Source organism: Penicillium psychrofluorescens (assembly GCF_964197705.1).
Source record: "Penicillium psychrofluorescens genome assembly, chromosome: 2".
NCBI lineage: Eukaryota > Fungi > Ascomycota > Eurotiomycetes > Eurotiales > Aspergillaceae > Penicillium > Penicillium psychrofluorescens.
In genome coordinates this window covers 3,076,797-3,090,472 of record NC_133440.1, presented here as the reverse complement: position 1 = coordinate 3,090,472, position 13,676 = coordinate 3,076,797, and the positions used below count along the sequence as shown (strand labels likewise).

At 55.1% G+C, this 13,676-nt stretch overlaps 6 protein-coding genes across 6 annotated transcripts; 4 read left to right on the top strand and 2 right to left on the bottom strand.

The window, feature by feature from the left end:
- Window positions 1-334: 334 nt before the first annotated feature.
- PFLUO_LOCUS3348 (uncharacterized protein) lies at window positions 335-907 on the top strand (the record flags this gene model as incomplete). Its single annotated transcript, XM_073780585.1, has 1 exon — window positions 335-907. One exon carries the CDS (start codon window positions 335-337, stop codon window positions 905-907), a length of 573 nt encoding a protein of 190 aa, XP_073637425.1.
- Window positions 908-4,793: 3,886 nt separating this feature from the next.
- On the top strand, window positions 4,794-7,432 carry PFLUO_LOCUS3347 (Sodium- and chloride-dependent GABA transporter 1; the record flags this gene model as incomplete). The annotated part of the gene is made up of 2 exons (XM_073780584.1): window positions 4,794-5,113; window positions 5,179-7,432. 2 exons carry the CDS (start codon window positions 4,794-4,796, stop codon window positions 7,430-7,432), a joined length of 2,574 nt encoding a protein of 857 aa, XP_073637424.1.
- Window positions 7,433-8,179: 747 nt separating this feature from the next.
- Window positions 8,180-8,775, top strand: PFLUO_LOCUS3346 (rRNA processing protein; the record flags this gene model as incomplete). The annotated part of the gene is made up of 5 exons (XM_073780583.1): window positions 8,180-8,182; window positions 8,236-8,257; window positions 8,312-8,422; window positions 8,544-8,714; window positions 8,765-8,775. The coding sequence occupies 5 exons, from the start codon at window positions 8,180-8,182 to the stop codon at window positions 8,773-8,775; spliced, it is 318 nt and encodes a 105-aa protein (XP_073637423.1).
- A 353-nt stretch (window positions 8,776-9,128) lies between these two features.
- PFLUO_LOCUS3345 (rRNA processing protein) lies at window positions 9,129-10,266 on the top strand (the record flags this gene model as incomplete). Its single annotated transcript, XM_073780582.1, has 3 exons — window positions 9,129-9,176; window positions 9,229-9,301; window positions 9,356-10,266. 3 exons carry the CDS (start codon window positions 9,129-9,131, stop codon window positions 10,264-10,266), a joined length of 1,032 nt encoding a protein of 343 aa, XP_073637422.1.
- Window positions 10,267-10,663: 397 nt separating this feature from the next.
- Window positions 10,664-12,446, bottom strand: PFLUO_LOCUS3344 (uncharacterized protein; the record flags this gene model as incomplete). The annotated part of the gene is made up of 3 exons (XM_073780581.1): window positions 10,664-11,563; window positions 11,617-12,257; window positions 12,311-12,446. The coding sequence occupies 3 exons, from the start codon at window positions 12,444-12,446 to the stop codon at window positions 10,664-10,666; spliced, it is 1,677 nt and encodes a 558-aa protein (XP_073637421.1).
- A 279-nt stretch (window positions 12,447-12,725) lies between these two features.
- On the bottom strand, window positions 12,726-13,601 carry PFLUO_LOCUS3343 (uncharacterized protein; the record flags this gene model as incomplete). Its single annotated transcript, XM_073780580.1, has 1 exon — window positions 12,726-13,601. The coding sequence occupies one exon, from the start codon at window positions 13,599-13,601 to the stop codon at window positions 12,726-12,728; it is 876 nt and encodes a 291-aa protein (XP_073637420.1).
- Between the last annotated feature and the right edge of the window lie 75 nt (window positions 13,602-13,676).

Sequence of the window (13,676 nt, the reverse complement as noted above, 5' to 3'; positions counted from 1 at the left end):
GCCACGACCCCCATTGCCTCCTCCCCAACGACGAACCTGGGTCCCGACTCCGTGGAGACCTTTTATCCATATCAACCCATGCCATTGAATACGTCAGGCCAGGACATGGCGTCCTTCAACGTGGGCTCATTTCCCGGAAATCCAATGTCGGGCTTCCCACCAGGTATGTTAGCGCATTTTTTTTGACTTCGTTCTGGACCCTGTAAGGGCCGCGCAAAGAAATGAGCATGTATTGACCGGTGCTTGGCCTCTTTCAGACCGATCGATGGGATCGGGAAACTTCCCAGGGCATCCGTCAATGGACCCTGGAGTTCCCTGGGATGAATTCACCACCATGTCCGACCCCAACATGATGACCCAGATGCAGACTGGAAAGGGCCAGATGATGAATATGGCGCCCAATGCCTGGACTCCTGGGTCTATACCTTCTGGATTGCCATCCGCTCCGCCCATGCCAGGCCAGACACAGCAGATGAGCGCACACCCGGCATTTACCTTGCAGCCGGACGGCTCGATGTGGCCAATGCCCCAAGGCCCGTCAAGAACAATGAGTTATCCTGGACAGGAAATCGGATCTTCTTACCCAACTCAATTTCCACCCCAAATGCCTCCGGATCTCAAACGAAGGATGACAACACCCGCACAATCGGCGTCTGCCTCCACTGTCGCCGGGTCACACGGCTCTCAGGGCCCAAGTCCGGGTATGCAAGCACCGCCGGGGTCAATGTCGTACCCCGGTCAACCAGGCATGGGGTATCCATCCTGGCAGGACATGAACGCTTTGCCTGGGGTGGGCGTGGTGCCATATCCCATGTACACCAGTGATGCCATGCAACAACCTCCTTTCACAACCAGCCCTCCCCCGATGGGGCATCCTGGTGCGCCGGGAAGATCATCGGGGTCATGAACCAAAAAAAGAAACAAAAAAAAAACCGCTCATCTTGGCGGGCCTGATTCGATCATATTCCTATGGTTTGGGTTTCATCACGTTGCACATAACATTTCTAGAACGGCTTGTTTCATTTCTAATACCCGGGGGATACATTGTTTTCTGGCATTTCAATTTACTGCGTTTTCGCTTCATACTTCACATACACCGTGGCAGGTCTGCTTGGCAGCTGGTCATTAGCGGGCGCATCAAAGGGATCTTTCTGTTCGGGTGGCATTGTTTCCGTTTTCCTTTCCTCCTGGCTCGGCCCAACGATTTTACTTCTCGGTTGAACCTCTCCTTTTGGAGATTCTCTACTTTCGGTTTCTTTCTTTTTATTCTCTCTCCCTTTTTTTTTACCCATTATGCAATCTCTTGGGGCCTTGATGTTGACCAATGGTTCTCGTGTGACCTAAGAACTTTCTTTTCGACCCATGCATGCTGGGTGTCCTCATTTTTCGGGCAAAAACATATAGACTTCTCTTTTCCTTCTTTTTGTCTTCCTCCTTTTGATCCTCTAACCATTTTCTCCTCTTGCCTCTTTCATGTTCTCATTTGGCATGCATTGCCATCTTCTTTTCTGGTCTTACTGTTTGAGACCACAGCGCGGATTGAGGTACCCCATGCCGACACCTATGGCCCGAGACACCCCGTCGACATTTCTTTTTCAACAAGGGCCATTGAGCCCGGCTTTGCAGAATTGCATTCAATGTACATATGGATTATTGCAGCGAGAATCGAATGACCGTCAATAGCCACCTTTGCTTTTTTACTGGTTGTGTTCTTTCGACTAACTTTAACCCCTGAAGGATCTCTGATCTCTCTGCTTGTCTGTGGACGGTGTTGTGCCTATCCTATCTTTTGGGAAGAGGCCAATCAAATGTGTGCATGCCACATCTACGGCCCCGGAACCTGCGAAAAGGACGATGTCAGGAGTTGGGTTGGAAAGATAAGCACGCGACTTGCTGCCTCCGAGGGCCTGCATGCCTTATCTGTGCGGTGCCATCCCATTGGTAAGCTTCTGTCAAGACTCAAGATTAAGGCTCTTATTGTTGTCTAACCCTGTCTGCGCTCCCATCTGGTACAGATGGAGCGAGAGAGGCGTGGAAAGAGATGAGCGAGAACAACAATGGATTGTTTCTGTAGGATAAATTTCAATCTTTAGGAGATCTAGGAGATAAGGGCGGCCCTGAGGGCCTGCAGACTTGTCTTGGTACGTCTGGGGATGCCGTGGACCCGCCTCGAGGGAGATCTCCAGGAGCATCCACCGGGAAGTCGATCCCTTCCGGGGGTGAACCTGGAGATAGCAGGGTCGTAAGATGTATGGCTAGCACGGCCAGCCTTTCACCAGGAGATAACTTTGCGCCTTCTGATATGGCCTGGACGATCGCCCCTGGCTCTTATCTAGCCTTTCGCAGGCTTCCACGGATCCGCAGACTTATCTGCCCCTGGTTCTAGCCATTGTGATCGCGACGAGTGTCACCGCTTATCGAGACGGTGCTGAGTGATAACCACACGCTTGGCTGGCTATTGAATTTCCGCAGCTCAGGTATATATAGGGGCTCCGACCCAGCCGTTTTGTGAAGGACCTCTCCCTGGTTACCATTATTTTCCAGTCTGTTCTGAGCTTCTTCTTTTCTTGTCATTGATGGCTCGTGGCGAATGTAAACACCCAAGGGAGTCAAGAAGTGTCTGGCGGACCGACCGGCTTGGATGTTCCATATGCGCAGCATAATCGGGCTCTTGTCTCCACGCGCTCCTTCCCTTGGGGCGCACTCCTCTTCATAAAGGGTTCGTTTTTTTCCCTCTTCTCTTCTGCCATTGTCGCGTCCGCGACGAATTCGCAGTAACCGCAGAAGCCGCACGAAAAGAGCATCCCACGGTGGTGTGGGAGACTAGGAAGGCCTAGTCAGGGCTCAGCAGCAACAAAAGTACCTCCACCCCCCTCGCCGGCGCCTTCGCCTGCGGACCGCCACAGCCCCCCGGTCTTATGAATGTCCGAGACGCGATGGACTGCTTCGGGTTATTTCGGACCGTATTTTTGACCCTCTTGTCCATCGGGGTTCCTTCGCGTGATTCGTCGCCATTCGAATTGAGGAAGCGATAAGCCCGATGTATCGCCGCGATGAGATCCACCATGACCACGGCGAATGACCATGCTATCAGCTTATCAAGTGGTCTATCTTGGATTTTCCCCCAGGGTGGGCCAACGTATCTCTCGTGGGGCCAAAAATAATCGTGCTAGGAACCTCCCCCTGGTGCTGATCCGCGCCAATGATGGCATGATGGATTGTGCCCGGCCTCCCTCTCGCGTGCCTCGTCCCCACTACTGCGCTTGAAGGGACAGCACCCGATCGAAATATCTGACATCACAGGGAACGCGGCTGCTGGGGATCGGCCCTCTCCTAGCGCTGCTGAGAGGTCCGGAGTTTGATACCGGATGCTGTGGCGAGCCAATACTCTCTCACTTCACTACGGTTCCAATTGAACCGGCCGCAACGAGAGTGCTGTCCCCGCAATGAGATGGATGGTACGGGTGTGACACGAGGCCTCGTATTAATGTATGGAGACGCCACAGTACCAGACCGGGTAATGTAGGGATCCAGTGCAATGGCCGACATCGAATGTCCCTTATCTTCTGTCCCTCTCGGTATCCGCCCGCGGCTCTGGCCAGCTCGTGCGCAACTAACGGAAGGAAATCGTAAACTAATTGAATCATCACATCTTTTGTTCTTCTCGTGTATTACCCGATAGACATTTCTCCGTGTGCCCCGTCTGATGCAAGATGTAGACGATGGTAGTGACCCTAGCCCTGAATGAATGTTTCCGGGATGGGTCAACTGCCGAGCTGGTCCACGGACTGTCGCAACCCCAGTGCAGCCCTGGGATGTACCTGCGCCTGGTCTCGGCCTTCAAAGCTGGACCGTGGTCGGGCCGAGCGTCGAAGACCACCATCCCGGGAGTCTCATTCGAGGAAGTGGGATCGCAGGGTGTGTCGTTAGCTAGTGATCCTGTTCGGGCCATCGATGTATGCCATAGTATACCGTAGCGGGGATCCAACCAGGGTACCGGTATTACCCGTACGCGGAGTGCGTCCTCGAACGACTCGAGCTTCACCTTATACTACACACGCTGGGTGGTGGGATTCTTTTTGCTCATCTTCCTCTTCGCCTGCTCTCTCTCCCTCTCTCCCTCTTCTCTCTCTCCCATCTCTGTCCATCCGACCTTTTCTGTCTGTCTCCCCCGGCCAGCATTGGCCGCATCCGTCCCTTCCCGCCCTCCTCGCTCGACTGGCCTTCTCCCCAGCATCATTGCACTCTCGATTCTTTTTCTATCTCCAATCTCACCCGATCGGGGCATGAACATTAGGAGGGTCTAGCCCCAACCCTCCACGACTCATCACAAGCAAGAACTCATCCGGCGACATCAAGGCCAGGTGGTGGCTTGGGATCTTTGGTGGGTTTCCCTTTCCAACATGTGATGACAATGCCATCCTTTTTTTTTCTCCCCATCTTCTTTTTCATTTTCTTCCCTCTGGTCGTCAAGTCTCGCTCGTCCATACCAAACTAAACTAACCCGGTCACGGCGGCAGACCCCGGTCGCTGGCTGCTGCACCAGGCTGCCAATCGCCTCTTTGCAGCCAAGGGTCTCTCGTTTACGGCGGGAACGGGGGAATTCCATCCTGACCTTACATTTTCCGGGCCTGGATTCCCACCCCCACACTAAAGATTACCGCTTCTCATTCTTTTCTCTTCTTCCCTCTCGTCTTGTCTACTCTCTGCCCCTCTTGCCTGCGACCGAGGGGATCATGCAGGGCTTCAACCAGAGAGGTCCGGGCCCCGGCCGATCGCACCAGCCCGCCAGGATGGCATTCCCTGGCTTCGAGGCGGATTCTCAGATGACGACCGATTTTGCCTTCGACTCCCCCTTCAACCCGTCCCCGCCTTCCCACCTCCACGACGGCGTACTGAACAACTCCATCTTCCCCGAGTGGGAGACCGGCGCCTCCCGGGGTCATCTCGACAACCCCGATGAGATGCAGCGACAGGATCCACTGGCCGCCCAGATCTGGCGGCTCTACACCAAAACCAAGTCCCAGTTGCCGAACCAGGAGCGCATGGAGAATCTCACGTGGCGGATGATGGCCATGAGTTTGAAACGCAAGGAACGGGAGCAACAGGCTCGGTAGGTGCCCATCCCACGAGCTAGTAAGAGAGAGTGTGTGTGCTGATGTTGCCATGTGCCGGCAGCTCGTCGCAGGTTCAGTCCAACAGTATCACCAGTCCTACCCCGAGCGGCATGGCGCAGCTGCACCTGTCCGACCCCGTCTTGACCAGTCCCGCCTACCCAGATTCATCGCCGCTCGATGCCACCTCGGACCCGATGAATTTGGATGACTTCATCGTGCCTTTGGATTCCCCCGCCGATTCCGCCCTCCACCCACCAACCGACCGCAACTTCACCGCGACCCCGACGGCATCAATCCCCATCAAAGCACGGAGAGATCACCCGATGGTCGATTCCACGGTCGCCGCTTCGTATTCTAACCCGCCTCAGGACCAGCGCAAGAACAGTGAGTTTGGCTATGTGCCTCGTCGGGTGCGCAAGACGAGCGTGGACGAGCGTCAGTTTTTCGCCGGCCTGGCCGTGCCGACTCGCAAGCGCCCTGCCGAATCGTCGCCGCAGGTTCCGCCCGTGTCGAATGCCATGCTGGCGCAGCATTCCGAGCTGTCCGCAGGGCTGCCTGATTACTCGCTCGATCACCACCCTTCCTCCAGCTTTGCTTTGCCTGGTCACTCTGGCAACCCCGCCATGGGTGGCCTGCGACGCCCGCACCACCATGGCCTTCCATTCGGCCTGGACACCTTTGGAATGGGAGAGGACCAGGGCATCAACTCGGCCGGCCCCTACCAGCAGCATTTCACCTTCTCGCCCTCGGATTCTCCCATGACCGCTGGCAATTCGTTTTCCAACCTTTACGCTCAAACGCCTCTGGCCTCTTCACTCAACTCCACCGAGTTCTTCTCCCCGCCGCCGTCAGGCTATCAGTCTGCCGTCTCGACTCCGCAGCCCATCTACGAAGGTGAACAGTCGATGTTCTTTACCGAAGCACCCCCGGTGGAGTCCCAGACGCAGCGTCGCGTCCCCAACTACATTACCCAACGATCCTCGAACTTGTCCGCATCACTGCAGCCGCGTTACATGTTCAACCCCGCCAACGGCGACTCGCAGTCGGTGGGTGCTGTCACCGGTCCCCCGACGACGACGCACATGGGATATTCGGCTCCTCCGCAGCATGTCGACCCGTCTCAGATGTTGGGCACTGGAGAATTCTCTACAACCGCACCGTCAGGAAGCATGTTCACTTTCGGTGGTGACTCCGATAACGAGGACGATGACGTCAATGCGTTTAGTGAGCGCGCTGGCATTGCAATGCCCCACGACTTTTCGTCGATGGATGAGCACGCCAATGATTTGAGTAGTACAGGACTGCAGTGGGATGGAGGCTTCCCTGGGTCTGTTCAGTCGATGCCGGGATTTCCTGCCCAGCACCGGAAGCATGTTACGATCGGGTCGACCGATATGGTGGATGCTCCGCCCGAGTGGCATCAAAGCGGCGGCCTCGGACGCACGCATGGGTCTGCTGCTTCCGTGAGCGAAGTTCGCAACCGGGAGCAGGATCCCCGTCGCCAGAAGATTGCACGCACTACGTCCACCCCGAATGCCCAGCAATTGCTGCGCCAGAGCATGAACAATGGTCCCACCAGCGGCCCCCCGACGAACCACCCATCCCCCAATACGCCCCCCGAGTCAGGTCTCAGTAGCGCCGTTCCTTCGCGCCCAGCCAGTCCCGGTGGTTCCAAAAATGGCGATCCCAACGCTGGGCCGACTACCTGCACCAATTGCTTCACCCAGACTACTCCTCTCTGGCGCCGGAACCCCGAAGGCCAACCGCTGTGCAATGCCTGTGGTTTGTTCTTGAAGCTGCACGGCGTGGTGCGGCCGTTATCGTTGAAGACAGACGTCATCAAGAAACGAAACCGCAATAGCGCAAACACCGTTGCCGTTGGAAGTTCGCGGTCTTCTAAGAAGTCTTCTCGCAAGAACTCTACCGCGCAACCTTCTTCGGCCGTGTCTAGCTCGCGTGCTCCCAGCGGTAACAACTCTGAGTCACCCCCTGCCTATGCTGGATCGGGTATGATGGGGAAACCTGGCGTGGTGCCCATTGCAGCCGCGCCTCCCAAGTCAACACCAATGTCCGGGGTGGGCCAAGCCCGCAGCGCGATGCAGGCGGCCCTGAAGCGGCCACGCCGCCTCGAGAAGGCTCCCGGAATGGAACAGGATCTGGACGACAGCCCCAAGGCCAGTGCGCCAGCAAGCCGATCCAAGGTCGTCCCGCTGGCACCCGCCATGGCGCCTGCTGCGGCGAACCCTGCCAACCACAGTATTGCTGGCGGACAGGGAGCCAGTCAGGAGTGGGAATGGCTGACGATGAGTCTCTAGCTGAGGCATGGCTTCGTTCTTTTCGTTTCTCTAAGGACTCTGCGATGCGGGCTACCCACCACTCTAATAATTTTCAAATGCTTCGGCCGGTGGATTTGCATGGCATTCTCTCGAACTCTAACATGTCTTTCGCCCCTTACCTTTTTTGTGTCTATGTTGTGTCTCTATCTGTTTTTTATGTGCTTTATGATTTGCTTTGCTTTGATACAACCGCGTCTGTCCGGTGTCCCGAGCTGATTTCCTATTGTGTTTCTTGTGTCATGTTGTTTACCAGCTCGGGGCCGGGCAGAAGTGCGCATCTCTGTCTTGATTTTTGTGGATTTCTCTGTTGCAGCTGCTGGGCAGACTTTGACTTGATGGGACCCAGTCCCCATCCACGCGTGATTACCTATTAGACCTGAATCTGATAACGATAATGACTTTTCTATACCCGACCTTCACTTGAATGTAGTATCCCTAATCAGAGTGGCTACTTTGCAGATTTGGCATACCCGGTTGACATCACCCTGAGAAAACCCGGTGACATCAGTCGCCCCATGGGTATTGACCAGCTAGAACAGAACGAACATCATGTTGACGAATGTCTGAGGTGGTCTGTCTCAATTTCTTTTCTTTTGTCTTTCCCGAATGGTCTTCCTTGCTCTCTACACTACATGTGCTCGAGATAGGCAGCTGTATTCCTCTCTTAAAGGTCCCCAAGTGATTGAACTATATTGTATTGCCCTCAATACTACCGCGATATCTAGAATGGTATGATTTACTCCATTGTATTCTAAATCCTGTGGCGCTGATGATAGTTACAGTCCGACACCGGAAGTACTGATGGTGGGTGATACACTCTCACCCTCCGGTCCTGTGCTTCTCACTCACAACTAGTAGAAGGATCCGATCAATTCGCGCCTAATGTACGCGGGCCAGATACTTACGCCGGCCGCGTTCGCGAATCAGCCAGCAAGGCGCGCGAAAAGATTGCCAACCGCTTCCAACCGGGTACGTATCCCAGCAGCCCCCGCGCCATGGCCATGAACCCAGATCCGCGGATGTGTTTTGTCATTCCTATAGTGCCGGGCCACTCAGTTCTGATATCCTTCTTTTCTTGCTCTGTTTGCAGGTGACACCAAATCCACTTCTCGTCGGCTATCCGATACGCCTTCCAACGTGCGCCAACAATTCCGGGAGTTCAGTCCCAAGGAATCGGCCAAGGAGTCGGCGCAGAAGAGTAAGTCGACGCTGCAAAATGCACAGGAGACGGTTGCCAAGGCACTGGGAGGGGGTTCGCGTGGTGAGTCTTCCTTTTGGTCTTGTCTGATTTATCTAATCCTCCGATCGCAGGGGCGAGCTGAGCTGGTATAAGGAGGGATTTGGAAGAAATTGATGAAGTAGTTGTTTAAAAAGTAGACCCGAAATTGATTTGACTGACTTGACAACCCAACACTTGCAAATTCATTTTTGGAATATTTATGGAAGACCTTTTCCGTCTGTTTCATTTTTCACCCCAATCTTCACCCTGCCCGGCACGGTGCATGTACGAAATAATTCGATTTAGCTCTACCTTTATAGGAATCAGAATACATAGATCTGAAGTCTTTCCTGTTTGGGTAGGTTGATGCCTGGGGAGTCAACTGATACGATCACGTGTGATAAGAGCAGAAAAAAGCATCAACTTCCACTTCGACTTGCCATTGACACCGCCAGGATGGGGAACAGTACCAAGCGCAAGAAGGAGAAGCAGAAGGACTTCAAGGTGAGGATTCTGTGCTTTATCGACACTGTGCAAGGTCACTGACACCCCCCAGAAACCCAAACTCAAGGTCGGCAAGGCTAAGGCCAAGCCCGATAACTTCACCGACACCAGCTTCCGATCCAAGGGTATGTGCGCTTTGCTGGTGTCTTGGAATTTCAGGCTGACTCTTTCTGCCATAGCGGTCGTTCTCACCCAGCAATCTCTCCACCTCTCGGCTCCGTCCTTGAACAGCCAGTTTTCCCATCACCTGTCATTGCTCTCGGTTAAGTCCGACAGCCAACGGCGCGATTCCCTTGCCCACCTGACGACCTCGATCGCCTCTCGTCCTGTGAACTCACCTCTACCACAACCTGTCAGCGTCATACTTCCGTCTTTGCTCCCACTCATCCTGGACGCGAGCAACGCCGTACGCACACAGCTGCTCAAGCTCCTGCGCACGCTCCCGCGCAGCGACGTCGAGGATCATGTCTCGCAGCTCCTTCCATATGTCCGGGCTGGAATGACCCATCTGGCAGCAGACATCCGGGTTTCCGCTGTGGAAGTGCTGTCCTGGATGGTGGACGCGGCCGGAGAGCAAGTGGTATCCTCCGCGGGCGGGTGGATCAAGACGCTGAACTGCTTTTTCTCTGTCTTGGGCTGGCATACGGAGGAGTCGGCACGATGGTCGTCCAGTCGCGCGTCGTTTGGCAAGTCTGGGAGTCAAGGCAGGCCGATGGTCAAAGTGCTGGGGGCGCTGGCGGAATTTTTGAACGCTGGAGTCGGCCAACCAACAACAGCCGGGGATGACCCGCTTGACTCAGATGACGAATCGGCCGATTGGCCGTTCCCTCTCTGCCAGACATCTCAACACATGGTTTCCCAGTCATCTGCCGCGTACGCATATCTGAATCTGTTTGGACAACCGCGCGACGAGGAGGGCGAGATGTACGAAACCCGCGAGGATCGGTATCGGGTGTTTACAAGCCGGTTTCTACCAGCGATTGAGCGCGGGCTGAAGAGTGCGCGCGAAGAAGGCGGAGAGTTGGGCCGTGCTTCCTCCGCCGTGAGCAAAGTGGTCAAAGAAGCGGTTTCTTATGGGTTGGGTCCATGAATAGGCCCGACTTTATTTGCCACAACCCGGTTGGAGGCCCAGCCTTTATAAACAGCGTGGATAGACCACCCCAGACAACCCCAGTGAATACCCAAGCACTACAGGAAGTGTACGGGCATCTCGCAGTGACCGCGTGCCAGTTTGACCTGGCTCAACTACGATACTTGCAATATCCGTGTGTCTTGGAAACTGGACTTGTATCAGGCAATGCGCCCGGTCAGAACTGCGTAGTCACGAATTTTGCGGGCATTACAGTCACAGATTGATCAGCCTGCGCTGATCTACATAGTTCGACCTCGCGTGGTTACAGATGGAAGCACCTAATGGCCAGCTGGAAAGACTTCGGTGGAACTATACAGAACCATAGATAGGTATATATTGCCGATAAATACAAGCTTTAAACGACCTTTTCCGCAGATGACTGTGATCCATATTTAACATTATTCTCACCGTCAGCCGATTCCACCCTGACGTTTGGCTGCTCATCCGCATCAAGGCCTTCTACCACAGCACCAGTTCCATCGTAAATCTCATCGGGCAGGACCGCTTGCTCGATCTGGGTCTCTTGCGCCGGAAACCACCACGACAAACATAGATATACACCAGCGGTCGCAACGAAGCTTAATATCCATCCAAATTGATAGGGATGAACCCCTGATCCGACTTCGATCGCTGGATTGACAGCATTGATGAGACCGGGAAGGTTGGGTGCGACGCCGACGAGGAAAGCAACCATCGCGCGCCAGTTCACACCAGCTGTCCACCCGACGGAACCAGCGTAGCGATATCTCGGGTTCCAGGGCTGGTATAGAGCAAGCACGTCGTAGCGCCGGTGGTTGATGACCCAGAAGTCGAACAGCATAATTGCAGCAATGGGACCCAGAAAGATGGCATACGCAGACATGAAGGTGAGGAAGTTGCCTGCAGACTCGAGAATCTTCCAGGGGACCAGACACCATGACAGAAGCGCACAGAGAATCTGGCCGCGGCGAATGTTTAGAAACTGCGGTGCTAACGCGGTAAAGTCGTTGGCAGCCGAGAGAGAGTTGGCTGAGATGTTCACACCCAACGATGCTAAGACAAACGAGAAGGCGCCGAAGAAGCGGCCTGCTCGGCTGGGCCAGTAGCTCATCAGCACCATTGGGTCCCAGGGAATAGAGGATAGGTGGTACTGGGCCTGGCCCGCAGACGAGGCAGCGATGCCAATGAAGGAGATGAAGGTGAAGATAATAGGGAGCATAGGCACATAGAGGAGCTGCCAGCGAGGACTGACACGCGAGTAGCGCGAGAAATCAGACTGGAGAGGCCTTGTTAGTCTGAGTGATACAGAGGACGGGGAAGGAGGCCAACCTGGTTCACGCTGAGGGTGGCATAGTTGCCCAGTACACTGGTCATGTTGGCCAGGAATAGCCAGCTATACTTCGAGCCAGAGACATCGGCCTTTTGCTGGGCAAAGAGATTTCCTCCGCCCTTCTCAGCGACAAAGGCCCAAACCAAAATGGCGATCCAAGCAATGGGCACAATCGCCGATTTGACAACGAACAGCCAGCGGAGCCGGTTCGGGTGCATACACAGGAAGGGGAACTGGATAATCCAGAAAATTAGATAACCCACCATCCCATTGGTAGTGATCCCTTGAGAGTCCGGGATGCCGTTTGGGAGGGTCAGGAAACTCGGCCAAATAGCACCGAGCATAATGCGCACGGCATTTCCACCATTGACGTTCTGGATAGCAAACCAGAATATGGCGAGGATGACCCGCGAGACGATGGCAACGTACGAGCCCCAGAACCCCCAGCTCGCACGCGCGATCACCGGGAATGGAACGTGGTAGATGGCGCCGACGGCGCCGTTGGCAGCGATCACGAACGACATGATGAAGAAGGATAAGGCGACAATGGCCAGTGCTTCACGGTATGTGAGTCCGACGGCAATGATACTGCTGGCGAACTGCCAGGTTGCTGCGTTGAAGGCATCGGAGATCCAGTATGCTAGTATGGCCTCAGCTTGTTTCTTTTCAATTCCCTCTGGCTAGGCAAAATACCTATCAGACTGGCCGCGCCCCATTTTCGCAGATGTTTGGGGATCGGATCCAGATCGCGATTAGTCCATCGCGCGTTTCCCTCCGCAAAGGCAGACCGGGGCTGTGACACGCGCAGCCGGGGTCGAGAGAGACGCATTTTGAAGTAAACGTAAACAGGCAGGCCCGGAGCCGCAAACTACTCACTTAGTGAGGTCTTGTAGGGTTGCGCAGGTGACGCAGTCCGACATTCCAGAAAGGAAAACAGGACACAATGTACTCCGGGCGCCTTATGTATTCCATTATCGATGATAAGAGACCAGGATGATCAACACGAGATTCAGCGCATTGGCTTTGGGCCGATAAGCGGAAGAAGCCAATCACGATGCGGCAAGTCACAATTCCATTATTGGCATATGCTCCTCTTCTTCTTCTACTACTACTTCTCCTTCTCTCCCGGCAGACGAACATCCTCCCATCCCCGGCCGTCCCCGACGCCCGGCACGCTGCCGTGGCGCCGAATGCCCTTCCACTCCGTGACATTGAACCACCCGATCTGCTGCACATCGCCAAATCCGCCAATCCAATAAGCCTGCGTCACCACCAGTCGAGCCCAGAAACTCGCATGGGGCGACCCAGGAGTGCCGGGCAACCAAACCTTCGAGTCCGGATGAGCCTCCACGAAGCATTTCTCCAGCGCGGCAGCTGCATCGCCCGGAAGCGGGGACGGGAGAGTGTCCAGATAGCCAAACAGCGTCACCCGAGGCAGGGCAGCGAGGCTTGGAGGCAGTCCGGGGTAGACGGGCCCGGCGTCAGACAGGTGGTCCCACCAGTCGACCTGGAGGCTGAGATTTGACCCGGCAGCGATATTCTTGAAGGTGCTGCCGACACGAAGTGCCAGAACGGTGGGGTCTCCATTACCTCCATGCGAGAGCTCAGCTGGAAGAGCGCCGTCGCAGTCAGCGATGTATTCGCGCAGTCCGACGGGAAGCCCTGCGACCGAAGCAGGCGCGTGGTCTGAGGGAGGCAGCGGGTCAGGAAAAATGGTCGAAATAACACCAGAGGTTGAGAGAGCCAAGAGCCGACGGGCCATCAGGGTGGATGTAAACCATGACGGCCGTGTTAGGATATCCGCATTGTCCTCGGAGGATATCGGGTGGTTTGTCTGCGGGAGCTCGAGTGAGGGGTCTGAGGAGCCACCCAACGCGACCTGGGCGTGCTCGGCGAAGGGAATCACCGAGGCAGCGGTGGTCCAGGGCACAGACAGGAATGTGACAAGTCCGGTGAGAACTGGGGTGCTGTGGACAAGAACCATTCTGTCGATGGGGAGAGAGGAAAGAAAGGAGGACAAGAATGATCATGCGGAGCCATTGTTAGGTGCTTTCTTATC